Here is a 27940-nt window from a genome sequence, read left to right on the forward strand (position 1 = left end):
CAAATTTTCAAAACGTTCGAAAAAGTCGAAGATAGTCAGGTCTCGGGTCCATTCTATTGTCGTCACAGATTGACTTCTTCATCAGTACTTCTAAGAATGGATGATTAAGCGTGGTTCCCATTAGCGACGCAACACAAGGACGTAACGCAACGCAAGTGAATTGACCAATCACAAGCGATGGCTTATTCGCTTGTGAATGACAATCGAAGTTATAGACAGTTAAAACGCTTGCGTTGCGTTTACGTCCTTTGCGTTACGTTCTAGTGGGAATCAAGCTTTAGTTGGGAACACGAACGCTAGTTGATCATACCCAGTACCGTTTTGATCGTGCGCCATTCGGGGAACCACCTTTCGAAGTATTGATAATGCACTTTAAATTATACGATAAACCGTCTCAGTGGACCAGATTATTCACACTTTGTCTTTCTACGACATGGGCTGAGATGGACCTGTAGGCCTACACATGAGCAACCTTATATTTTCAAAAAGATGCACTGGTCTCTTTAAAGTACACACTCTAGTTTTAAGTACTTATATTTAAGTCAAGAAGACTTGTCCACCAACATGGTTGAGGAGAGCCTTTAAACTGTGCCAATTGTGTGGCTACGGGATCCTTGCGCTCGGCCACTTGATTTGACATCCATTATGTCTATTGAGCGTGACTTAACAGAAGACACAACAACTACAATTTAGATCATTGTCAGCATAGAAAGAATTTATTCTCATTCTTATTAATAATAGAATAATTTGAATATTTAGTCATGATTCTATTGCAAGTATAAACAATTTTATTCAAAATAATTATATTATCTACCTTATTGTGTACAATTAGTAAAATTGTTCTCATAGCTTCTCACATAATGCATGCATCCCTACTAAACAATGGAATGATCCTATCTCATATACTGTAATTTCAGTCACATGAATAATTATGGTCCAGAGAAATATTAAATTTCGTCCAAAATTATGAATACTTCCAATAAAATTAATAAAAATACAATGATGATGTAAAAAAAGTTAATTAAAATAGAATAAAAATACACCAAATTTATTGCTAAAATGAATTCATCAGAATTAGGATAATTAGTACACAAAATATTCATCTCTTTTCATATCAATGCATAAGGCATCAGAATCAGCACCTATTATTATAACAAGTTTATACTGTTTAAATCATTAAAATAGATTTTTTATAAATACAGAATTACATCATTAGAAGAATTTCAAAGCACATTCGACAATTAATAATACAATTGTCATAATTAATAATACAATTGTTATATAGGAAAAATTTTGGAAGGTGTGTTAAAGTTATATAAATGAATTTGAAATTAACCTAAAAACACTTGAATAAAAGAAATGAATATTTGTGTTAACACAACAAAAATGAGAGGAATAATTTGAGAAACTATATAGGATTTAAAATTTAATCTATTAGAATTCCAATTAAAATAGTTTAGTTGGTTAGATAACCTATTGCTTTGCAAGAGATGTATAATAGTCAACCAACACGGTCCACGCTTTTGGCGCCATAAAACCTGTTGGTGGATTTTCTCCTGCGCGTGCAATTTTACGCATACGTGTTCCTGATATGAAGTCAAACTCTTCTTTCTTTTCGGGATCGAAGAATTCCATGGACTTTTTCTTTGTGTTGTATGCTGCCACTCTGAATGGAATGATCTCAAGTTGTGTTAAGCCAGGTGCCATTGTTAGAACCTATAAATGAATAAAAATCAATTAGAACAAACACAATTTTTAAAAACTATAACCTGTATTTGAATGTGAACAAAACTATAATAAACACATTAAATTCAAGACATTTTATTTAAATTCAACAACAATGTTATGGCACAACAGTTGAAAAACAAAGTCTGTAATGATATTGTCTTGACTATAAAGCCAGTTTTCGCTATATATGGCCAAGTATTTACTATATATGGCCAAGCCTTTACTATATATGGGTTACTTTGCTTGAATTCAGAGACTATACAAATACTGAAAATTAATATATCCTTAAAGTACAAAAGTAGAGTAGAATAACCAACCTTTCTTCCATGAGTATGCTCATACAAGTCCTTAGTTTTGTCTGGATGAGGCATGCCTGCGGGATCACGACCTACAATATAGAAGTGTGCACCTGTTGCCATGCGAGCCTTGGCGTGCCATTGAACTTCTGTCGGTCCTGCGTACATCATTGGCGATGGGAAGATTGCCAGAACTGTTGATGCAGGGTCCAAGACACCTTCGTCCATTACTGCATGGTGCTGTTTCATACGGATGTGAAGTGGCACATCATCTGCCTTTGTCCAACCACCTGCAAAAATTATAATTTATTCATAAGAATTCTAACCAATTGGATTATACTATCACTGAAGTGCATATTTAAAAAAAATAACTGTGTGTTAAAATGTTGCTTTGGGATCACCTACATTGGTTCTCAGCTCATGGACAATATCTCTATCTTGTTTTTGGTACTTTTTGAGTTCTCATTCAAAAGGGGAAAGGCCAATGTTGGTTTATCCAGGTAAGAAGCCAGTCATAAAATAGACAATTCATGTGTTCAATTTGTCTTACCTAGCGGATGCAAAAGGAGAACCGGTTTCTTATAGCCTCGTTTCAGCAGTGTTTTCTTAGTGTCTTGCATCAACAGAGCATGTCCGTTGTGAATTGGATTACGTAACTGGAATGCGAACACGGCATCAGCTCCCATTTTATTGAATCTGGCGCGAAGCTGGTTAGGAGTTAAACGGTACTCTTCCAAGCCATCGTTCCAAATGATCTTCTCCAGCACTTCTATATCACCACCAGCCAACCAGTCACCACTCTCATGCACCATCTGTTGCAAATATAAGTTTTAAGTAAGTTAAGTAAAACACCTAAAACCCCTTTCACATCGTCTAGAAAAATTGCAGAGTTTACAAAAACACTGTGGTATCTACACCAGAGTTTACAAAAACACTGAGGTATCTACACTTGTGGATAAAAAGAACTGGTTTGATAAATGAATCCTCAGCTTCTCAACTATGTTGATTCAAGTCCAAGTTGTAAAGCGATTCTCAATATTTAGTAAGTATATAAAATTTAGATCTTTGAAGAATTTGCTATTAAAGCTATAGAAACAAACTATACAGCGAGTATATAGCGAGTGAGTGGCCGAGAACTGGGATTGTAATTACGTAGCCATAACATCGGCAAGGGTTCCATGGTTCTGGTGGTAGAAGGAGTCTTCTCGGAATAAGGACTATAAACCGTAGGTCCAGTGTACACATCTAGCTCATGTGCACATTAAAGAACCTAGTACATCTTTCGAGACGAGTAGGGGGTTACCCTGGTGTATTAGTACATCACAGCCACTGATCATAACTAGGCCCTCTGGGAGACCAGTCTTTGACTTAAGAGGTGACCCAGTATAAATAAAATATTTCAATTGAATACTTAAATTAATTTCTGCAGGTTTTAATAGAGTTAAGTTGATGAATTGTAATAGTACTAAGGGACAAACATTATTTTTGTAAGAGGAATGCTCTTATTAACTATAAAGTTCTTAATCTTTACCTTGATGTACGGGTGATCTGGATGGTTTGTTCCCCACTGGCGACAGCAGCGTTCTTCCTTGCGGTGCTCATAAAACTCAGGATTACGCAAAATAGCAAGTCGTTTGCCTTCGTAGGACAATGCAAAGGCATCGGCTGCCTGTAGACGTTCCTTGTCCTCTGTACTCACTGGAAGAACGATCGGAACCGATTGGTTCGTCATTCCACCTGAAATTGAAAAAAAAATATGAGTGTTGCTTGCTGGAATTTTTGATTATTCTGTTATTAAAACATAAAAACAAATATTAACCAAAATACCATAAAGATTCCAACTATAGAAAGCCTAACCATGTCATTTAAAAAATACTGTACAGAAAAATACAAAATAAAATGATAACAAAATAATATTCCTAAATGTGATATACAGGTTAGTACAATATTAATTGAGGATGTCATTTTGTTATTTTAATCGTAATAGATTACACCGAGTCCATATAATATATGGAAATACATTCTACATGTTTCCAATATTAGTCGTATGAATTGATTCCAATAAAAAAAAACATGCATATATGTAACCTAAAAAAATGTTGGCACAGTTTAAAAAGTAAAAAATGACCTGTCAAAATATAAATGGTTAGTGTTATAATGACATCCCATAATTATAATAAAAATATTAAATTGGTTCATAAAATAGTTTCATGAAAGAAACCATGCAAATATGAAAGATGTTTTTCATAGTGAGGACTTTTTATTAGCCAACTTATGCATAGTCACTTGAATAGATGACCCTTAGAATGTCAAGTGAACCCACAGCGTGCAGACTTACGAATGTTCTGCACTTTTCTTCTTAAAGCATTCACCGTCCCGTTAATGGAGGTTGTGTCCGTGGAAACTGATTTCGCATATTAAAAATAGGGGTCAAACTTTTAACTCATAATTTGGTTTACAAAGAATAATCATATCAATAAAATCTAAGCACTGGTTGTAAATTTAAAATTATTTATATCAAATAGTCAATATGTGAATGTGATTGGTCAATATGGCATCTCATGACCACTGATGATACGAGGATCAAAATTGTTATATCTCACTACTCGGCCAATATAACATGTTTCATTGTCCGGCTTGACTTGACTAGTTTACATTCAATAATATGCTAAATAAACTGAAGCTACATGGACAAAATGTGGTTTATCTGAATATAATTCTAAAGATATTCAATAGTAACAAAAAAGTTTGGGAAGGTAATACGTACCATCAAGTAGACAGCCAAAGTGCTGACATTGCAGGAACTCTTCCTCTCTCATGAAGCCATTGAGTGGTGAGGCCCAACCTTCTGACAGAACCTGAAGCCATTGGGTATCCAGCTACAAAAATGACAATAAGATATTGTCTTATATTCTAGATAGCAATTTAGTTTCAGGGCCTAGTTTCTTCTATAGAAACCACTGTTTAATCACTTTGAACAAATCAAGTATTCATAACAATGAATATATTTTGGCACACAAGGCGTTTCATACATATACTTGAAGTGGAATCACTGTGTATGCAAACATCAGACCATGTAGCATGTTCTGCCACCTCAATTTTAAAGGCAAAAAATTATAACTATTGTCAGCTACATGTGATTGGCTACTATTTAAATAAGCATGTTGTGGAAATGTATTACTTAAGGTAATCTGATTCATTGAGATTTTACAATAAAATGACATTAAAGATGAACTTTATATATGGAAACTATTTATGTAAGAAACCTACCTTAGTAATGTTTAGGCATGGTAGAGCTTCTGCTTCCTGTCTTGCGATCTCAACTTTGTCAGCTGGCACAAACAACTCCTTTACGCTCTCTACCGCCGATTGAGGAATGATTTCCTAAAAAACGAAACAATTAATTATTAAACAAGGTATTACTATTATATTTATTCAATTATTTTAAATTATTGATAATGATATGACCTATTTTCAATCAATAATTAACTACAGTTAAGTATGCTACTTCTGTAAAGAATATAGCACAAACACAGTGTGTGCACCAAAATATAGTAAAATCATTACTATAAAGCCATTAAAGGGGAATTCTGGGTTTAAAATTGCTTTTAAATATCGTTTATTTATTAAATAAAAAATATTATAACAATATAGACATGTCAGAATGAAGAAATAATAACGAGAAATTAAAAAAATAAAATTTCATATACATTTTAGGGTAAGTTCATGGAAAGTCTGTTTTTCAGCAGCTTAGAGAAGCTCATTAATATTCATGAGATATTCACAAAATCACGTCATCAGTGGATTCCAAACTCGCGACGTCATGTACGTTGTGTTTGTCAACTAAATTTACATCTCTCTCCCCTGTCAAACGACGACCACCTGATCATTGTGAAATACATTTTTTGTAGATTTTCTAAGCTAGGCCTAAAGTGTAATAATAACAGTAGTAGCATATATTTATTTGACATTTAATGAAATACAAAATTTAGTACAGATTACGGAGTCATAAATTATATACTATTTTTATACCTCGAATAGTACAGATCGTATTAACTATTATCGGCTTCACGTACTAGGCTAGGCCTAGCCTAAATCATTTTTTTGTATGGGTGAGAGCCATTCTGACTAGGGATTAAAACGCTAAAACATTGGGGCCAATCATGGGCCTAGCTAGCCTACTACTAAACGATTGGCCCACTACTAAACGATTGGCCCATAAATAACAAAACTCAGTGGATTCCAAACCCATCCTATCAACCAAACTCCTAAACAATCTAAACCTAAAACATTCTACAAAATCGGCTGTAAATATCACCGTTCGCCGTTCGCACGTATGGTGTCCTGATCGTCTAAGTAGGCCTAAAATAGGCCTAGTTTACTCTCCAAAAAAGCCGATCCGGCCCAGTTAAAAATTGAGCTAGCTAGTGTAGTAGACCCTATGCGAATTGATACTACCAGGCCTTTTACTAGGCTACACTTAAAATTAGCAATACTTATGTTTACAAATATTCCAACTCTTTCATTCGAGCTATATTATCTATACCATTCCGGTAGGTCGAGTCGACCTTCAATCAAATACTGTACATCGTTCATGTTGTAATTATAGATGGGGTATACTCGACCCGACCAGTTTGGTATTGTATACTGTATCTGCTTATCACGTGACGATGCCAGGCATGGGCAGGTAGAGCACGTGTATTGTCGTCTCCCTCTCCTCCTCGCTCAGCAGGAATGTATACGTTACGCTTCATTGATTTTGAAGGCTTTCCCTAAGTCAGTGCGAAAATCGGCAAATTAAAGTGCAAACCTATCTAATTTTTCACTGTTTTGATGAATTTTCATAGAACATTGACTTTATAAATGGGAAGACCGACTAAAATTACATCAGATAAGTATAATTTTACAAAAAAGTAATTGATATGGTTAATGATAACGAGTCGTCGGAAGATTGACCATTTCACGAATTTCCTATTCTGTAACACAGTGTCATATCGCCGTAGCTGCACTTGTAATCTGGCCTCATTTCACAGCCTTCGTTCTGCTTCACTGGGCGCTTATATAAATTGAAACTTTTACCGTTCAAGACACAAACAAATATATTTTACATTTTTTACTATTCATTTTAAACCCGGAACCCCCCTTTAAAGTGTTAGTTGGTGAAAGAAAATAAGCTAGGTGGCCCAGTTTTTTTTTGGTAGCTTAAGTATGCTTTTATCTAACAAAAAATGGTTGATGGATTGCTTACATGGGCTTGAAGTAACTTGACAACATCTTGGACACAGATGTCAATACCATCTTTACCACCATGTATTACAAGATCTGGCCTCTCTGGTGCCTCATATTTGCTGTCAATACCAGTAAAACCTATTAATAAAAAAATCATTTAATATTGAAAGTTATACGCATCATTTCATATGTTACACTCTGGATTATGAACAATCCTCTAAGAGTTTTGGGTTGATGTTTTTTCTGTAAATAATTTGACTTGGTTGATTCTAGACCTATGCAATGATTGAAGTCATAGGCACTGGTTATGTGCAATTGATAGTTTTCTTTTTTTACATACTTATTACTGGTATAAGTCACAATGGTGATGATGTAATTGGCTAATTTTAGATTATAGTATAAAATGTTATTGTCCAGAAATTTATGTCAATTATTTAAAGTATTGATGAGTGACACGGTGTGGATGAACAACAGGAAATAAAGCGTGTTTGATTACAGTCACACATGTTGGAAAAAACCACATGATCAGCACACTGTATAGTACAGTTATTTGAACAAAATAGATTAAAATCCCATCCAATGTTATTCAGTAAATGTATTTTTGCATTATTATACAGGAGTCAGTGTACTGTTAATCAGAAAGTAAGTGGAGTATGCTGGCATGGGTAAATAAGACAGAAGTATATTCTACACCCACCTTATACAATTATTATCTTAAGAAAATTAATTCATGTACATTTTGGATGCATTATTCCAACGATTAAGCTTGGTTCCCACTAGGATGCTGCAAGTAATTTGGCCAATCACAAGCGATGGATTATTCAAACTGTTGCATGTGATTGGTCACCTCACTTACATTGTGCTTTAAGTTGCTTCCTAGTGGGAACCACACATAGCTCTTAATGTTAAAGATATATTATATAACTGTTTTCTTTCAACCTATTAGTGGATTTTTTTTTCAATCTCTGTCAGCTACACATTCAGTAAAATAAAAGATGTGTACTTGGCACTTTTTATAGAAATAAAGATGACAGGAATGTACCTTTAATCAATCCAGCTCTGGCCTTCTTGTACAGCCCTTTGACATCTCTAGACTCGCACACATCCAAGGATGTGTCCACATAGATTTCAAAGAATTTCAAACCGTTGTCTTCATGCACTTTGCGGGCTTGGTCACGATCCTAAAAGACAATCACAATGTAATTTCCCAAATGATTGTACAAATCTATCTTAGTTACAGTACATCTGTATTTCATTAATTTCTACAATCTTTTTTTTTCCTTTTCTTGTTTATTTCATAATAACAACCCTCAATTGAGGAAATTCGGATTAGGTCCTCCATAGGCCCATGATGATGGGCTGATACCCCTTTACACCGGGATAACCTGCTACTCTTTCAAAAGATGCACCCGAGTTACATTAGTACGCAGGACCTCCAGATTTAATTAGTTATCTGAAAGACCTTCTGCCAACAAAAATATGGATGAGGAGAGCCTTGAATCTGTGCATATTGTATGGTTATGGATTGTGGTACCACTACCTTAACCACTTGAACACTCAACCAATTCTTACCACCCCACTCCTTACTAAAGAAAAAAATATTCTGTACCTTAGCATAGGGGCTAATGAAGGAAGTTAAGCACACAACACCGCCATCTGCAAAGAGCTTGGAAACCTCACTGACACGACGGATGTTTTCCTCTCTGTCTTCCTGGGTGAATCCTAGGTTCTTATTCAATCCCTTTCGTAGATTGTCTCCATCCAAGGAGTATGATGGGATACCGCGATGACAGAGGTATTCTTCAAGGGCGAAGCTGATGGTGGTCTTTCCAGCACCAGATAGACCTGTTAGAATTATATTAACAATTATTAAATATACATACATATATATGTACAGTATATATTGCATTTATGTATATATATTGTATTTATGTATATATATAGTATGTGTAAATATTTATATTTCAAATATTTTTAATCTACATATTAGGACAATTTACAGTAGGACTACAACATAACCTATTCATATTATATGGTTTTCTTCTGGACCTAGAGTTCACCAAAACAAAGTTGAGGATTTGATCGAGGAAATGTCAATGTACGTGCATAATGAAATAACATGATTTAAACTGGTTACTACGTCGTCACAAATTAAATCTTCTTATAAATAAAATTCCATAAACATTGTATATACAGTATACAGATTGATCTGCACTTTACAGTAGTACAGTAAACCTTTTTAAAAAGACAATTGTTACTACTGTAATTAAATACTAATCAATCTATGTCAATTTGAATTATCTGGTTTTCATTCTTGGCACAGATGGCACCAATATTGATTTTCTTTTGTTTTTTAAAGCGATTCAACAAATTATGATTTAAACTATTGCAAAACTTGTTCTGTATTATTGAATATCAATAATCCTAGTATATTATAAGTAATATAGTGTACAGTACAGCCTGTAGATAAAGTGAAAACAATAGTGCTCAGATGTACAATCACTAATTACTACAGTATAGAATGCAATGTTTGAACTTCTTGATAGAAACCATTCATGATAAGTATTATATAATAAGTCACAAGTACTGGTCATTTTAATTATGGCCATTATATCTCATGACCTTTCTGATACAATAAAAAGAGAAATTAAATATAATTGTCATCATAATAAACATTATCTGACTACTGGTCACTCTGTGTACTGTATGAGTGTTATATTACAAACATTTCTGAATCTGTATTTTGAGCTAGCCTAAAGCTTGGACTCAAGTGAGTTGACCAATGGCCACGCTGTGGAAAGTATGGGTGTGTTTTTTTACAGTCAACTTTTTTAAAACTGGATATTTTGGGCTAGCCTAAAGCTTGGATGCAAATGAGTTGACCAATCACAAGCGAAATTTCAAATGACACAAATTAATTGCTGTGGTCTTACAAGTGGGAAGCAAGCTCAAGGGTATCTGGTTTTGTTATTGGTGGAATATATACTGTCATCAAAATATAGATGGGAAAGATACTGATGAAAAAATGTTGCTTAATTATCTTTTATATATTCAATGTTAACATAGTGAAATTGCTGATTCTCTTTGTTTGATTTTATACTGATTGTAAATAGCCTATGCAGTGGTCAACGTTCAATGTAAATAAATTAAAATTGCATGTCATCATTTAATAATAAAGTTGAAGAAAATGCATTACTGTGTCAATATTAAACATTAATCATTAACTGTACAGTATATCTGATTCCAAAGTCTAATATTAAGATGACAAAGTACTGGACCACTTTAGAATGTTTACATTTTTCATTTCTTTTTTTTTCTACAATTATTTTGTATGTATACCTGTAGATGTATGTTTTTCACTTTTATTTATACTTTTGGAGAAATCAGAAATGAAAAGAATACCAAATTGAGTATAGTACCAGTGGTTTGGAATTTGGCATTAAATTAGTGGGGTTGGTCATTTACAGAAAATTAAAAAAAAGAAAAGTACTCGCTACTTTTAATTTTGAATTGAATGTTTCTTACCTGTGAACCACACGGTACAGCCTCTGAAGCCACCGCGGGTTCCCATCACTTGCCCACGCTTGTCACGGCTTACATGATGCACTTGCTCGTAGACATTGGTCGCCACTTGCTTGTTCTGTAAAACACAAATACAACAATAGTAGCAATAAAAACTGGAATCTAAAAACGTTTCTGTTCTTGATACATGAAATACTTTTTATTAATTATACACTATACATAATGCTATGCACTGTTGCTACAGTATGTCTGTATGTGAACAGAAAGTAAGGGACAACTATTTTAATAATTAATCGACACGATCTTCAATTTATGAAAGCATAAAAGACAAGTTATAACTCTATATTTATTCAGTTAATTGTATACACAATTAAAATGATTTCTGATATTGTTTTAGCCATAGGTGGTAATAATTGTATCCATAAAATCATATTCTCGTAGCATACTGAATTTAAAATCTGCATTTGAGTTGTTAGCAGTGCAACTCATTGGTTGTAATTGCATTACAAACTAATAGTTACTAACTAAGACTCAAAGCGATAATTAACAAACAGCGTGGATATTTGTCCGGCACAAGAAATTACATTATGCATCTTTGCTATCTTCATAATGTACAGTACTGTAATTCATACCAGTCCACTGTTACTGACTTGCTATGTCTGTATATGAACAGACAGTAAGGGACAACTATTTTAATAATTGATCGACACAATCTTCCATTTATAAAAGCATAAAAGAGGCAATACAAGTTATAAATCTTTAAATAATAGTATGTAATTATGTACATGGGATCAACAACCTAACATCCTACTTGAAGGATGAGACAATGATAATCAATCAGTAAGCTATAAATATAATTTTTTGCTATTAAACAATTAAAATGAGTATTTAACTAACTTTATCGTGTAAAGTTCAGTGAAAATTATAAATATAACATGTAATCGTCATCAAATATTTAACAAATGATGCTATCATTCAAGGCATACATATACTAAATCAATTTAATCTACTGTAGGGAATCAATGTATAATATTATCTATTAATTTTCTAATATTAGCTACATTTGTCTACCATACCAGTAAACAGATTTATTCTTTATATATAGGTTATCAGATTGAAAAAGCTAACAGAAGATAGAGTAGTACATTAGGCCTACCAAGTTATATTTTTGGATAGAAGCAACGCTGATGCCAAGTGACCATGATAGAATTTGGCACTTACTGTAGAAGAGTTTTATTGGGAAAATTGAGGCAGTAATACATATTTCCATACACATGCAAAGGAAATACATATGTCAACTGTTTTCAATCATGAAAATGGCTGACAAAACAAGTGTGTTTTTTTTGGCTAAATATATGTGGAAAATTAATATTCTACATTATATTTACTGATATTGTATGCAAATACTATAAAGTAAATTAGCCACAGGCAATGTAAAGTATTATACATAGATTCTACAGTACAGTGGTTGTTTACTACTGTATAGTTGGTTTAAATTACTATATAAAGCATATCATGAATACCTACATTAACATAATATATGTTGAAAATTGTATTCATGGAGTACCAGCAATACTGACTAAAATAATACTATCAAAGTTTAAACCAGAACAGAAACAGACAGCAGAAATGTCAAATAAAATATTCATGATTATTTAAACTGATATAATGAAGTTGAGTTGAACAAAATACAGTAGTTAAGTTATATACCATCAGAAATGGCCAAATATGAAATTAGATATTTCTACCAGCACTTTATGGTAATTTTATTCAAATATTTTACAGGTATCATTAATCATCTTTTACTAGCTGTATCTAATCATCTGACATCTTGTATCTGGACAGTCTATCATTTACTGTACATAATATTGTATTTAAAAGCCTATTTTGTTTCCAGTTTACACCAATTTAAAGTAGATTAATTATTCCTACTCGTAATCAAGATTTTTTACATCAAAATTATCATAGAGAAAATAATCATTAGTCTGAGATTTAATTTTTTGAATGAAACCGGGTTTTTAATCGAGCATTCCAGAGTTCTGAACTTTTTCACATCACAATAAGTAGATAAAAATATTAAGAGGTATTGATATTAGTCAACGCCTTCAATTTGAGCAAATGACAACTTTGTCTAGTGGTTTTACTATTAGTACCACCAGACAAGAGAATAATAGTTTAAAAGTGCAGTCATGGATGATACACTTGGTTAATAACAATGCAATGCAATTTAAATTCTTTTTCTGAACAGTGAATATGACCATGAAAAAAAGCTTAATACTGTAGTTTAAAAAAGTCAAATGTAATGATGGTGGAGCGAACAAAAACTAATTTGTTCCTTATATTAAGGTTAGACCTGCTCTGATGGACCTTTAGAGTAAAACTAATAATCACACCTTTCTTACACTCAAACATAAACTTTCAAAAGGATATGGGGTAAGACTGTATTTTAGTGAAATACTTTATTTCTTCAGATTTGGTCAGTGGTTTGGTTAATTGCTAACCTGGTATTTGAATAATAATCATTGGTCAACACAGTTCCTCTGAACTGTGAAAGGTAATGTTGGGCGATACTAGTACTACAGATCACTATCATAACTACTGTAAGGTAGATATTGTTACGTTGAGATTCAAAGATCATACATGAGTGATCACAATAGATTACAGCAGGCTTAATATGTCCCAAGTATTATATCATACTGGACACCCTTGGGCTGGCCTAATATTAATTTTCTAGAGAAGTCCGATATTCTGAATGTTTTTTTTAAAGTAAGGTTAAAAAAGAATATGAACCTTTTGGACCTCAAGACAACTTTAGAAAAGTTTTACGAAATTCCGCTATTGAGAGATAGATTTGACTGTATTTGCATTTAAAAGGACTACATACAGTACTACTAATAAAGCAATCCAGTCAAATAGCTAACATCTACTTTCCTAATATACAGTGCCTATAAAACAAATGGCATAACAAATTAAACAAGCACAACACACAATAAATAACAAACTACAAATTATAAACAAATAGTAAACAAATATTGAAAGCTTACAAAACTCTTGACACCGTAAGGATCACTTCGGGAAGCCATGGTATTTTCTTTTTTTCAAACTGACTTTGGTACAAATACAGATGTCGCTTTCGAAAATGCACACGTTGAAATGACAGAATAGAGGGATGATACGCCTACTTTTATCAAACAATACTGGTACTTTATCGCCATAAATAAACACTTATTAGCATTATAAAGGCTAATACTCAAACTCATTTTATACTGATGGACTCTACCATTTTGTATGGACTCTACCATATTGTTAAAAAAATTAATTAATATACAACACTCGAGTTTTAATTTAAACTACTATGATTCTACTGGTATGGTACAGGTATCAAATTTATATTAAAGTATATTAAAGTTTAGTAGCATTAAGATAACATTTGTGTATATTTCTGTCCAACAATTAAGGTAAAAATAATGGAAGAGTCCAAATGATAGAGTAAATGGTGCCACATCATCAAAGATTAGGGTGGAATGAACAATTATGACAGGACATAAAGCTATTGATTACTGTACGTTTGGTTACGTGTAAACCTTTCACCTACTTTACAATCAAAATATTGGTAATAATAGGCTGCTCCCCGTCCGGACTAATTTTAAACCTGTTTTGAAGGTCAGGTATTTTTTGGTGTTCAGATCCTGTTTGTCATTTCTGATAATGTAGGTGAAATGTCAAGTCACATTATTTATCACTGTGTAAACTGTACTACATGTACTGTATTACAGTATGTTGCCGAAACTTTATTGGCATTTCAAATTAATCGCACACTAAAGTAAAAAATAATTGATAAACTCTGATAAAGATTAGATATGTATACAATTTTCTAATATAACTGGTCAACAATCTATAAAAAAAACACCAGAAAAACATAAAAATTTGACTTAAATCAATCAATGCTTCATTATTTCAGAGACATCATGGATGCTAGGCTGCCTGGCTTCATTGCTGGGGTGCAACAAGACGTTGAAGTAGAAATGCTGTTTGTTCGCGATTTGAGATTTTTAGACCATGGGAGGATTGCTATAAAACAGTCTTAACTGATGGTCTTAACTCCCCGATTAAAGACGTCTTTATCAGATAGACGGTCTTATTAAAGCCACCCTGTTAGACCATTGCTATAAAACAGTCTTAGATAAGACCGCGTAAAGTAAAAAATTGAGGACGTACTTTGCGCGTAGAATACCAAATAAGGTAATGTTCGTCACGCTTGTTCAATTCACAATCATAACAGTACGTACATTTCTACGCAAGAAAATCTATTCTAGGCCTATATAAGAATAAAATCACCGTTATTATTTGATTTAACACTTAAAACTCGTTGAATTGGTTGTCTTTGACGATAAATAATAAGTAAAAGCAACAAAAAGAGAGGTTTAAGACGGTTTTAAGACTCCTTTGAGTAGGCTTTAATTTTAAAGACCGTTTTCAAGTTAGACCGCGGTATAGAAATGGTCTATAATATAAGCCTACTTGCTATGTCACAAATTATAGCCGGCTAAGCGCTAAGACCGTGTATAGACCGCTTATAGCAATCCACCCCAGGGCTATAAATGTACAATAACTTTCAGTTAAAAATGTTGATGATTATCCTTTTCTTGATTGCTATATTAATAATCATTACGTATCATACCCTGGGGATCTTACTAATTATTACGTATCATACCCTGGGGATCTTACCAAAATTTGACAAGTCTAACTTGCTAGTCAGAGATTACATTGTACAATCTTTGAAATTCACATAATCTTAGTTTTGCAAAAAATATTAATTTTTTTAATGTAATATCAATAAATCTAGTATACTTCTTACTTATAATTATTACTGATAAAAATTAAATCAATTGAAAGAAGCCATTAGTAATGTGCAATACTATATACTGTATATAATATTGTACCCATCTAACAATATAGTATTACATTGACATGCTACCATCATTTTTACCTCAATAATATTTTACTAGGGGGTTAGTGAGAATTTACAGAAGAAAGACTGGTATAAATAAAAATATTACAAGAAACATTGTTCTTCTTTGATGTTATTGTATCACATTTGAATATAAAATATTACATTTTTAAGGTTAATATTTATTTGATTTTACAGTAAATGACCATACAATTGCTGGGTTCCTGAAAAATCGTCTCTGTATAAGGTTCTGAATGGTATACTGTACAAGATTTTGGAAAAAAAAATCAGAGTGAATCTTATTTTTTGAATTCACAATTTTATTTATCTACTGTACCGTGTTTTCATTTTATATATTTTTCCAATTCATTACACATAAAAAAAAACATGTCCTCCTATGAAATGATGTGTTCTGGACATACTGTAAGTATACAGTACACTGTACAGTACAATGTTTTGATATATCATTGAACATTATTATTTAAAGGCCAATTCTATTTTTCACTGACAGTGACATTGACAAGTACACTATTGTATTAGACCTATGTTAAATGGATTGACTCAATATGAGACTACTTAATGCTGCTCATCCTTAGTTCATCCTTTCTCACATAAATCCATTACTATTATTTCATCATGATCATGGTAAGTAAAAGTTAATCCATGGCATCTTATTCTTAATGAAAACGAAACATCTAAATTCATAATCAAGAAACGAGAAATAAATTGAATTCAATTTTTATTACTGGAGGAATTCAGCAAGTCATCACAATTAACAAGGCCATATACATGGCTGCAGTCGCGTGCTCAAATTTGAGTTAGTGTTTACCGACCGACATAGTGAGCTGTAGAGTCGTGTTTGCACGCGACTAAAAATGTTAATGGTATCAACAGCTACTTCTACTAAAAATGTTTTTTTTTCCATATGGAAATTCTAAATACAGTAGAACTCCTATATTAAGGGGCAAATCTTATAGAAACAAATATGTGTCTCCTTACACAGCAATATGGGTGTCCCTTGATAGTTGGCTGTTACTACAGTAGTGTTAAAACATTTTTCTATTGTAGAATTGTTCAATACGGATGTAACTGTAGAGGCACCCAATGAACTACTGTAGCTAGATACTGTAGTTATGATTATTCAGTTGATTGTACAAAAATATATACATAACAGTACCATTTTTTTAACACATGAAACACGGCTCTGATCTTCTGCCTTTTACCTTGCTTTCTCTCCACAAACCTTAAATTTGCAATTAATTTAATACAAATTATTTGCCTACAGTACTAATCTACCTATATGTTTTGATATTTGTTCCTGTATTGAATATGTTTGGTCATGGCTTTGGTTTAGTTAAGGAGGTTAACCCTTCACTTACATATTACAAAATACTAGTTAAATACACATAGGAACAAAACCTTTTCAGAAGGTCAATTGTATAGTACTGTATATTTAGGGGTGTGTAGAAAGCGATGACCTCGAATTGGATGACCCCAACGACCTCGAATTGGACAACCCATAACACGAAACCGACGCCCCATATAGCCTAGCCTAGGCCTAGGTGTGGTATAACATCCCAAAGCCGAACATAGCCAAAGATCTTTAAACCATACCTTATATAATACTCGCAATCAAGCAATTGATTTAAAAAATACAGAAATATTGTCATTTGATACTGAATGTTTCGACACGAACAAACGAGCAGATATGGAACGCCAAGAGTGCATCATTAAAACTGCATTCGACTCGATTTGCACACGAAATATCATAAACATGGCAAGCCCAGTCAAAACGGCCCCTTGATTTGATTTTATTATTTGGGTTAACGATGACCAATCCACTGAAGAAAACCTTACCCGCCGCTGGCTATGCTCGGCTTCGGGATGTTATACCACACTTAGGCCTAGGCTAGGCTATAGGGGTCGTCGGTTTTCGTGTTATGGGTTGTCCTATTCTAGGTCGTCCGGGTCGTTGGGGTCATCCAATTCGAGGTCATCGCTTTCTACACACCCGTATATTTAGATCCTGTTTCTAATGTAGAGTACTGTACAGTAGTCTGGGTTCCAGACGGAGTTTTGTCTTAATATTAGTAAAAAGATAAATATTTTGGCACATATGGCGTTTCATAGGTATACTACTTGATTTTGGATACTCCGTCTGGGGAAACACGCACAAGTCACGTGGTTTGACACCAAGAATTCTTGGTGCATACGATTATCCGGTTGACTAGTTTCAGCTGCATGCGATTGGCTACTCACTCGTACACCGTTTTAATATTCATATTTCAGAATTTCAAAGACTCAACAACTAAGATGATGCGCATGCGCTATGGTATGTACTTGGGTACATTTATGAAAGTTTCTGAAGGCTAGAAATGTATATGCCTAGTAGTCTGGTAAACATTTGATGGGATTTTTCCCAAGAACATGAAAACTCGTCTTGATATGATAGGCTAGCTTCTCCGCAAATCAAACATTGAATGGATCATTTATTACGCGGAGATAATTTTGATTTAATTCCCACCCAGACCCTGTCCTGTTCTGTGTGGTGGTGTAGCCCTGTTGTTGTGTGCCGCCGGTGGTGGTATGTAGGCCTACTTTATTGGCGTTTTATTTGGCAGGTCATACGTGCGAATTTAGGACCTACGAAAGAGGCCTAGGCCAAGGGCTAAACAATTAATAAACAAAACAACTTGGCATTACGATTTTATATTTCAACAGTCTCGATCGTACATTCAGCACCGTACGTACTCGATCTTTTTAATTTTGAAACAAAATGATCATTGGTTGATTCGAAATCCGTATTTACATACCGCCCGCCCCATATAGCCAAATACGGTATGATAAACTACGTCATTCTTATCGGATGTTTGCGGTCTGCAAATCGATTTCTATACGTGTTTCACAAGTCTGTATTTTCAGACAAAAATCGCGGTTGAAATAAAAACAAATAAATAAAAAAAAAAGATAATACAGACTTGGGGCAAGTCTAACTGTACAGGTACAGCGGGTGGAATGGCAAATCACATAAGAGATAGTGCCCACCTTTAAGAAAGCTATATTGTTACTATCTGTATCTCTGTCTTCCATTTTGGAACATGTGTAAATATATCTTTAGAAGTGTCCCAACGGAGGAGGTTCTAGTTTCTACTGTATTCTATAACTGTTTCAACTATTGTATTGTAAAGGAAAGTCACAATGCATCACTACATTCTCAACCAATCTTTGGAAACACATGGTGCATGGAGGTATCTATTTTTATACCTCCATGCATGGTGTATCAAAAACCTTACTTTGCTGGTGATTATTCCCAACCCTTTTAATATTATTTAATAATCTAAAGTACTGACTGTAAAAGTGTAACTGTGCATTATCTACACTAACAATTATTTAGTTTCCAATCAAGACATTCACTACATCTACAGTACAAAACAATCAGTTTTTTAAATGGTTTGTTTCTTATGAATTTCTTCTATAACTAGCATCATTTTCTTGCTTTTCTCCACCAGGAGTGAAAAGTATCAAGAATCATGATCCGGATCGTAACCTACAGTGCGCAAAAGAAACTCTTAAAGATCTGACACAATGATTACCAAAGGGGAATTTAATAGAGCTCTTTAAATGTTTCCTGTTGAATAGTTGGTACAGTAGAGTCATCCTACTAAAACAGGTATGCTTGATAATATGCTGTTTATGATGTATAAGAAAAATGCAAACCTCCATAATACAGCCGCCACCATGTCTTAAAATTTATAAACATTTAAACCAATTTCAAATCTTTCGTTGAATTATTTGACAATAAAGTTATCTTGTATCTTGAAAAATATATTGTATATACACTACAGAATAATTCACAACATTACCATTAAATCAAAGAGCTCTACAAGCAGACAATACCTCCTTTGGGACAGCCTATACAAGGGAATCCCCTACAGTATTATGGGCATTTTGTTGGGTCCAAAGGGTACGTATCTCCCATAGGTTATACTGTCATAGGAACTAAGATTAGATTTAAGAACTGCCACAACAGATATCTATTAACAATAATGTACATATTATCTAACCTTTTTAAGAAGCTTATGGTTGATAGTTACCTCCGCCCAGGAGGTTATGTTTTCACCCCTGTATGTTTGTGTGTGTCTGTGAACAGCCTGGAGGCCACAGTTTTCATCCGATTCTCACCAAATTTGGCCACAATGATCTATGCCCAAAAGGCTTGGACGAGTTCGATTTTGAGGGGAAAAGGTCATAGGTCAAGGTCACAACTAACAAAAAACTATTTTACTGCCTAAAAAGACCAGTTTTTATCCGATTCTCACCAAACTTAGCCACAATGATCAATGACTCATCATACAATTGTGTTTAAATTTTGAAGGGTCAGGGTCAAAGATCAAGGTCCACAAAAAAAACATAAATTAAGAAAAACCAAAACTTTAGCGGGACTTGAACCAGCGATCTCAACTGTTGAGAGGCTGGATACATAACCATTACACCAAACTCTCATCCACAACTTTGTAGTGTGCAGTTAGCCTATTTACACTTAGAACTAATAAAAAAAAATTTTTTTTAATATATATATTTTCCGGGGACATTTTATGTAGGGGAATTTTACAGTAGGCGGAGGTTTGTACTCTCGGAGTACCCTCTAGTTATAGAATATTATAGTTACACCAAGGATGAATACAAAATAGGTGAGCCTACAAAGATAATATACACTAACTTACTTTCAACGTTGATGCCATATTCAACACTACAGTAATGCCTTAATGAATTCTCTATATCACACAGACTGACAGCAGCAGTATATGACTTGTGAGACACCTACTACGTTATGTGTTCTAGTATGATGCTTCCAAACAATACTAATATAGACCAGTTTCACCCACAAAGAACACTGAAGCAAGTGTAATTGTGACGCCTTCAAATACTGTACAACAATAGGATACAAAAACCCCTTAGAAACTGGTAATCAAAAGCCTCATTCAATTCAGCAAGTTGAATAGTGTAATTCCACCCTTCACTGGTTAATATACATCATAAAAACCCAAAAGGGTTTATCGTTTGCAACAGTTAAGTATGTAAAGCCTATTTTCCACTATACTATACTATACTAGGTGAATTTGTTCGCGCGAATCGATTGTTTCGAAGAGAAAAAAATCGCCTACTCTCTTTCCACTACATGAGCGAACAGCTGCGACGTTGATGTTCCTCGCGTGGTTGCCGAGCTTTTCGATTCGCATGAGTGCTCATAAAAGCGTCATAGCTCATTTCCTGAGCTCTGATTGGTTGCGCAATATTTCGCTTCGCAAAAAGTAGAAACAATTCGAACTAGTAAATTTCGCTGAAGAGAAAAATCAAAGGAACTAGAATTCGTCAAAGAAGGGAGAATGACCGACAGAAACGGGAATACGCATGTGCATAGCATGACGCTTTCGATTCGCGCGAACAAATTCGCCTAGTGGATGAGACTACTGTATATTTTAAGTACTGTACAAAAATGTTTCCATAAAAGAACTGTTGCGTCAATTTACTTCCTTTTTTTTTTATTGAACATAAAAATCTTTACTGTGAAACCCCTGTATACAGTACTAACTACAGTATGGTCTCTTTTTTTGTAGGGTGGGGGGTGTATTGATGGCCTAGAAATACATAATTTTTGGATGGTAGAGCAAACTAGCAAACTATAATCCAGATCTAACCAACGCCAATGGTTAGAAATTTGTTAGAAAAGGTAGTGTCACATTTGTTTTTTTCATAATTAATAAAACACACCATACAGGTATGATGTAACCATGTTTTATTTCCACCGATATTTCATCATTCAAATAATTGTATTACTTTTTGCACTAATTCTTTCTCAATTATGAAAAAAATATATCTGTCATACATAATTTGTTCTATAAAATGTGAGAGTTGATATAATATTTACATGTTAAACATAGCAATCTGTTTGTACTGATGGTACATAGTAAGGTGTACAATTAGGTAAATACATGTTTACAAAACCTGTGATATAACTTACTATGTGTATTGACTTTGTTTTGTTTGCTTTTCAAGACTTCACTCACTGTTTACAGTGTACTTTTAAAAGAAACCTGTGGTATTTTAAACATTATGATGACCATGCAATTCTGATGAGTTTCTTAATTTTTCTCTCTTACACTGTGACTTACATATAGTACAGTACTGTACAACAACAAAACAAATTCACCAATACTGTAAATCTTCTAATTGTAAGACTGGGTTATTATTCTGTGATTGTTTTTCAGGGTGGGTTACTATTAGAAGGAGGGTTACTATTAGAGTTGTGGGTTACTATTACTAATCTTAAATTAGAAACCTGAAAATAGTAACCCACCCCAACTTTTTCGGCAAATCATAGCAAAATAATAAAACAGTACAAATAAAAAAATTTGTTTGAACTCTAACTTTATTATATAAACTCTAAAACACTTAATCCTTCCCCACTCCCAAAATCAACATGCATTATTTTCTTGTTTTTAAAATACTAAACTGCATCATACAACCAGTCTTCATAAATGTCATTTTGTCAATAGTGTTTGTGACTAATTTGTGACTAAACCCCATGGGTTACTATTAGTGGGTTATTATTATAGATTGACTTATAAGGTGGGTTACTATTAGAAGGTGGGTTACTATTAGAAGGGGTTACTATTAGAGTAGTGGGTTACTATTACTAATCTTAAATTAGGCACCTGAAAATAGTAAGCCACCCCCAACTTTTCCGGTCAGCAACTCATAGCAGAATAATAAAACAGTACGAATAAATACATTTGTTTGAACTCTAACTTTATTTTATAAACTCAAAAACACTCAATCCTCCATACTCCCTTATTTTCAAAATACGGCTGCATCATAAACGACCAGTCTTCATAATGCCATTTTGTCAATAGTTTTAATATTAACCCCCATGGGTTACTATTAGAGTAGTGGGTTATTATTATAGATTGACTTATAAGGTGGGTTACTATTAGAAAAAAAACAAGAGCAAACAGAGAGTTGCAATCTCCGCCAGGAGTAAAAAGAACCATGATCTGAACCTACTATGAGCACAAAAATGTACATTATTATATATACTTTAATGCATTATTATATAAAAATGTGAGCAATGAAGCAGTTGCTTTTAAAATATATATTTATAACCTTCTTGGCAGAGGTAAAAATTATATTGATGACAACTTAAAGTCACAATTTTGGGCCCACAACCTAAAGGCCAATTTACACAGACGAGCGGTAACGGTAAGCGGTAATTGTAAGCGAAAAACCGCGTGGCTTTTCCCATTTACACAGCGCGCGGAGTTCGCTAACAAAGTGGTGGAAAGTAGGTGCGTGTAGGCCTCGAGGCTAATGCATGTTACTGTCACTGCTGGCCTGGATGTGACTGACTGTCAGTAGGCCTAGCACACACAGGCCTAAGTTTTAGAGGGAATTGTTGCCTAATAACGTACTAAAATGTGTATTTTCTTTTCACTATCTTTATACGAACATTAGTCACGTCGTAGGTATTTCTAAATGAAAAGAAGTTGCAAACTAGGCTAGGCCTACTACGGCACTCGTATTTATTGTCGTCTTTCACTCGACGGACGCAAAAAAAAGTTGTTGATAGATGACGTCATTTCAATCATGTCGTTGATTGGCCAGAATCCATAATTACCGCGCGGCATTTTCACAAAATTGAATCTGTTTCGATCCTGAGCGGATTTCCGCTCAACCGCTCGTCCTCTCCGCGTTCTGTGTAAATGGTCATAAGAAATAACATAGATTCTATTTTTGCGTTTTCCGCTCAACTTTACCGCTTACCGTTACCGCTCGTCTGTGTAAATTGGCCTTAACAGTGGTCTAGAAATAATTAGAATTGGGATTCTGGTTCGTATTGCCACCAACATTTGTCATTTGTAGCTAGGTCTTTCAGTAGTTTGAATTTGGTGAAGATCTTCTGGACAACTTTTTAATATTTTAAAAATATTATTATTATTATATAAGTTGTCCAGAATTGGAATCCAAATTTTAATTTAAAATTGAATGGAGTCTTCCGTGACCAGATATATCTGTGGTTTAAATTTGATTTTTATTTCTGACGTTATCCGTCAGTGCTAACACTACAGATTTTATTAAATTAATCTTTTTATGCTAAAGTTGTCCGTTATAGTTTCAAATAGAGAATTTATGCATTATACACTATAATTCTGAATCTATTTTAAAACCTAATCAATATTCAAAAGTAATATAATTTTACTACAGGCCTACTATATGCTTTAATACTAAGGGAAATACCAGTAACTTTATTTATCTGTTACACAGTTTTGTTGTTGTTCTGATATAAAATACACTAATTTTGATAAAGCAGAGAGGTCACTTGATTTAAGCGATTAATAATTACACAAATGGTTAGTGCAATTTATTTAGAGCTCAGAAAAAACATTGAGAAAGCTATCCTTTCTATTTTATAGTCCCTTACTATATGTACTACAGTACTATACTTGGTACCATACAATGGTTGGGCAATTATTATATAACGAAGTGGCTATCTCTACGCCAAGGTGCAATCCTTATGCTCTATCTATGCGTCCAGCCCTCTGACTTGGGCCTCCGTAAACTAAAAGAAATGGTCAATAAAGAAAATGTGAGAAAAAAAATGACACTAATGGGCTTGTAACCCTACAGCATGACTTCGCAAGACATACGTACTGTCCATTCAGCCATCCGACCGGCTTACAATACATCGATATCATAACACATTAGTGTTTTGTCAAAAGCCATAGGTGGCGCTATATCGGCATAGATATAGTTTTTATTTATTTTATGTCTTTAGGTACATGTGGCCAAGATTTAGCAATAGAATAGTAAATTAATCGACTAGCCGCATGTGTGATTATTAAATATAGCTCGCACTCACAATAATTATGATGCGTTTGACTGGTTGGGTTGGCGTAGGTGCGATATTTTTTGTCACCATCTTTTTTTATGTTGGATCTCGAACGCTGAGCAGAAAGTTTGACGGGCCTAGTAGTCTAGGCCTCTCTTTTCTGTTAAAGATAGGCCTAATGTACTTAGTTTACCTATAGGCCTACTGTAGCTAGCCTGATAATAGGTCTAGCTAGCCTGATAATAGGCCTAGGGAGGGATTACGGTCGAAGCGGCCGCCAACCAAAGCGGCCGCTAGTTTAATAACGGTAATTTGTATGGAACGCCGTGTGCGCTTTGATTGTCTTTGTTTTGTAATCTTTGATTGTCATTGTTTCGACAGGTTTTCTTTTTCTCGGACGTAAATAACAATCTATATTATTATGTAATTTATTGTCTTTTTTTACAGATTGAATGTGATACGTTCTTTTAAACAAAATGGCGAATCGATGATTACTTACTTTAACTGTTCTAAATGATATATATGTTTAATAAAGTCAATAAAATACACTATGGTGTTTGTATTGTATATTAATATAATATATAATAAGCCAATTATTAAGAATAATGTATATATTTTTTCAATAAAGTATATCAAAATATATATATTTGTTATTGTATATTAATTAATTAGTAAAGTAACTACTGTAGTACGTGTTCGCAATTATAATTTAATTACATATTTTAAAATGAGTTTTAAATAATAAAATAAGATGCAAGTGTCTGTACGGTACGGTAATTAATTACGCGAATTTCTGCTAATAACTCGACTGGCGGCCGGCCAGGAATAGTGCTGTAGAAGGTCGCGTTTTCGTCTCACGTTGCTTTATTGAAAACACAAACAATGTATTACAATGGAATAACACTTAAATGTATAACACACCCTATTACTAATAATAAAAACCAAGATTCAATAGTACAGTGTAAACGAAATATAAAGATTCGGCAATACCGTACGTAAATTACTATTGCAATACTGTATAAAGATTCGACAATATGTAAATGAGATATAAATATTCGGCATTAACGTACGTAAATTATTATTGCAATACTGTATAAAGATTCGACAGTATGTAAATGAGATATAAATATTCGGCAATACCGTACGTAAATTATTAATGCAATACTGTATAAAGATTCGATCGTATGTAAATGAGATATAAATATTCGGCATAACCGTACTTAAATTATTATTGCAATACTGTATGAAGATTCGATCTTATGTAAATGAGATATAAATATTCGGCAATTCCGTACTTAAATTATTATTGCAATACTGTATGAAGATTCGATCGTATGTAAATGAGATATAAATATTCGGCATAACCGTACTTAAATTATTATTGCAATACTGTATGAAGATTCGATCTTATGTAAATGAGATATAAATATTCGGCAATTCCGTACTTAAATTATTATTGCAATACTGTATGAAGATTCGATCGTATGTAAATGAGATATAAATATTCGGCAATACCGTACTTAAATTATTATTGCAATACTGTATGAAGATTCGATAGTATGTAAATGAGATATAAATATTCGGCAATACCGTATGTAAATTATTATTATATTAATGCAATACTGTATGAAGATTCGATCTTATGTAAATGAGATATAAATATTCGGCAATTCCGTACTTAAATTATTATTGCAATACTGTATGAAGATTCGATCGTATGTAAATGAGATATAAATATTCGGCAATACCGTACTTAAATTATTATTGCAATACTGTATGAAGATTCGATAGTATGTAAATGAGATATAAATATTCGGCAATACCGTATGTAAATTATTATTATATTAATGCAATACTGTATAAAGATTCGATAGTATGTAAATGAGATATAAATATTCGGCAATTCCGTACTTAAATTATTATTGCAATACTGTACTGTATGAAGATTCGATCGTATGTAAATGAGATATAAATATTCGGCAATACCGTATGTAAATTATTATTATATTAATGCAATACTGTATAAAGATTCGATAGTATGTAAATGAGATATAAATATTCGACAATACCGTACGTAAGTTATTAATGCAATACTGTATAAAGATTCGATCGTATGTAAATGAGATATAAATATTCGGCAATACCGTACTTAAATTATTATTGCAATACTGTATGAAGATTCGATCGTATGTAAATGAGATATAAATATTCGGCAATACCGTATGTAAATTATTATTTATATATTAATGCAATACTGTATAAAGATTTGATAGTATGTAAATGAGATATAAATATTCGGCAATACCGTACGTAAATTGTGAATGCAATACTGTATAAAGATTCGATAGGAGAGTGCTCAAGAAACGTCGGGTCAGTTCAACGTTATTTTTTCCCTTCACTGCCAATGTATTTTTTTTAAAAGAGATATAAATAAATAAATAGTACGTAAATGAGACATAAAGAATTAAAATAAATTATTAATGATTCGATAGTATATGTAAATATATTTAGTTAGTTAATATTAAAATACAAATAAAATATACATTGATTTATCGGGAGGAAAACTTATTTTAGAATTATTATAGAAATATAAAGATTCGATAGTACATGATTTAGTTTAGCTTATATTTATTTGTTTGAACATACAGCTGTAACTCAACTCGCCATAGGCCATGGCGTTGACAACGACAATCAAAGATTAAAGCGCACATGGCGTTTCATACAAATGACGATATTAAACTGGCGGCCGCTTTGGTTGGCGGCCGCTTCGACCATACTCCATGGAGGCCCTAGCTAGCTAGCGATTTATCAAATATTAATAAAAAATACGGATATTAATTTAAATATAAAAATTAAAAAAAATGTCTGGTGTAATTTATTAATTATAGCTTTGGCTGTTTATAGCCTCTTTATTTAGCCAACTATATAACACTAGAAGCTAGCTAGGCCTTCCACACACTGTCTTGTTGAGTCTGTGCGCCGCCTGCCACAAACGCGTTACCCGGCTGGTTCGTTGTAGCAGCCTACCTAGCCCAACTAGCCTACCTAGAGTAGGCCTATTTACTCGTCGTAGCCTAGGCATACCTGTTTTGCTGATGGACGATCTCCGGATGAAGAACCTGCTTCCATTTTTTGTCTTTTATGATCAGGACTTTCACAGCTCATAACTATTATAAATAAAACTGTAAACCAATTCCGCGAATTTACAATTTGTAATATGATGCTAGGCCTGTCGCTTTGCTTGTTATCAAGTTGTTATTTTTTGACAGCTTGCGGTATGACACGTCGCGGTGGTCGTCGTGGTATGAAAAATTGCGCCCTCAATAA

At 33.5% G+C, this 27940-nt stretch overlaps 1 protein-coding gene across 4 annotated transcripts; it reads right to left on the reverse strand.

Annotated features, from left to right (window-relative positions):
- Window positions 1–688: 688 nt before the first annotated feature.
- Window positions 689–27887, reverse strand: LOC140051652 (bifunctional 3'-phosphoadenosine 5'-phosphosulfate synthase-like). Of its 4 annotated transcripts, none has more exons than XM_072096927.1 (12): window positions 27698–27887; window positions 10779–10893; window positions 8863–9098; window positions 8296–8434; window positions 7273–7391; window positions 5295–5408; window positions 4792–4903; window positions 4363–4428; window positions 3556–3761; window positions 2575–2836; window positions 2046–2314; window positions 689–1716 (listed from the first exon to the last, which is right to left on the reverse strand). In XM_072096927.1, the coding sequence occupies exons 1-12, from the start codon at window positions 27776–27778 to the stop codon at window positions 1474–1476; spliced, it is 1962 nt and encodes a 653-aa protein (XP_071953028.1). In that variant the 5' UTR covers window positions 27779–27887; the 3' UTR covers window positions 689–1473. The 4 variants fall into 4 exon arrangements, with proteins under 4 accessions (XP_071953028.1, XP_071953030.1, XP_071953029.1 ...); XM_072096929.1 differs by lacking the exon at window positions 27698–27887 and adding an exon at window positions 20451–20562; XM_072096928.1 differs by lacking the exon at window positions 27698–27887 and adding an exon at window positions 13820–13935.
- Between the last annotated feature and the right edge of the window lie 53 nt (window positions 27888–27940).

Source organism: Antedon mediterranea, chromosome 6, assembly GCF_964355755.1.
Source record: "Antedon mediterranea chromosome 6, ecAntMedi1.1, whole genome shotgun sequence".
Taxonomy (NCBI): Eukaryota; Metazoa; Echinodermata; class Crinoidea; order Comatulida; family Antedonidae; genus Antedon; species Antedon mediterranea.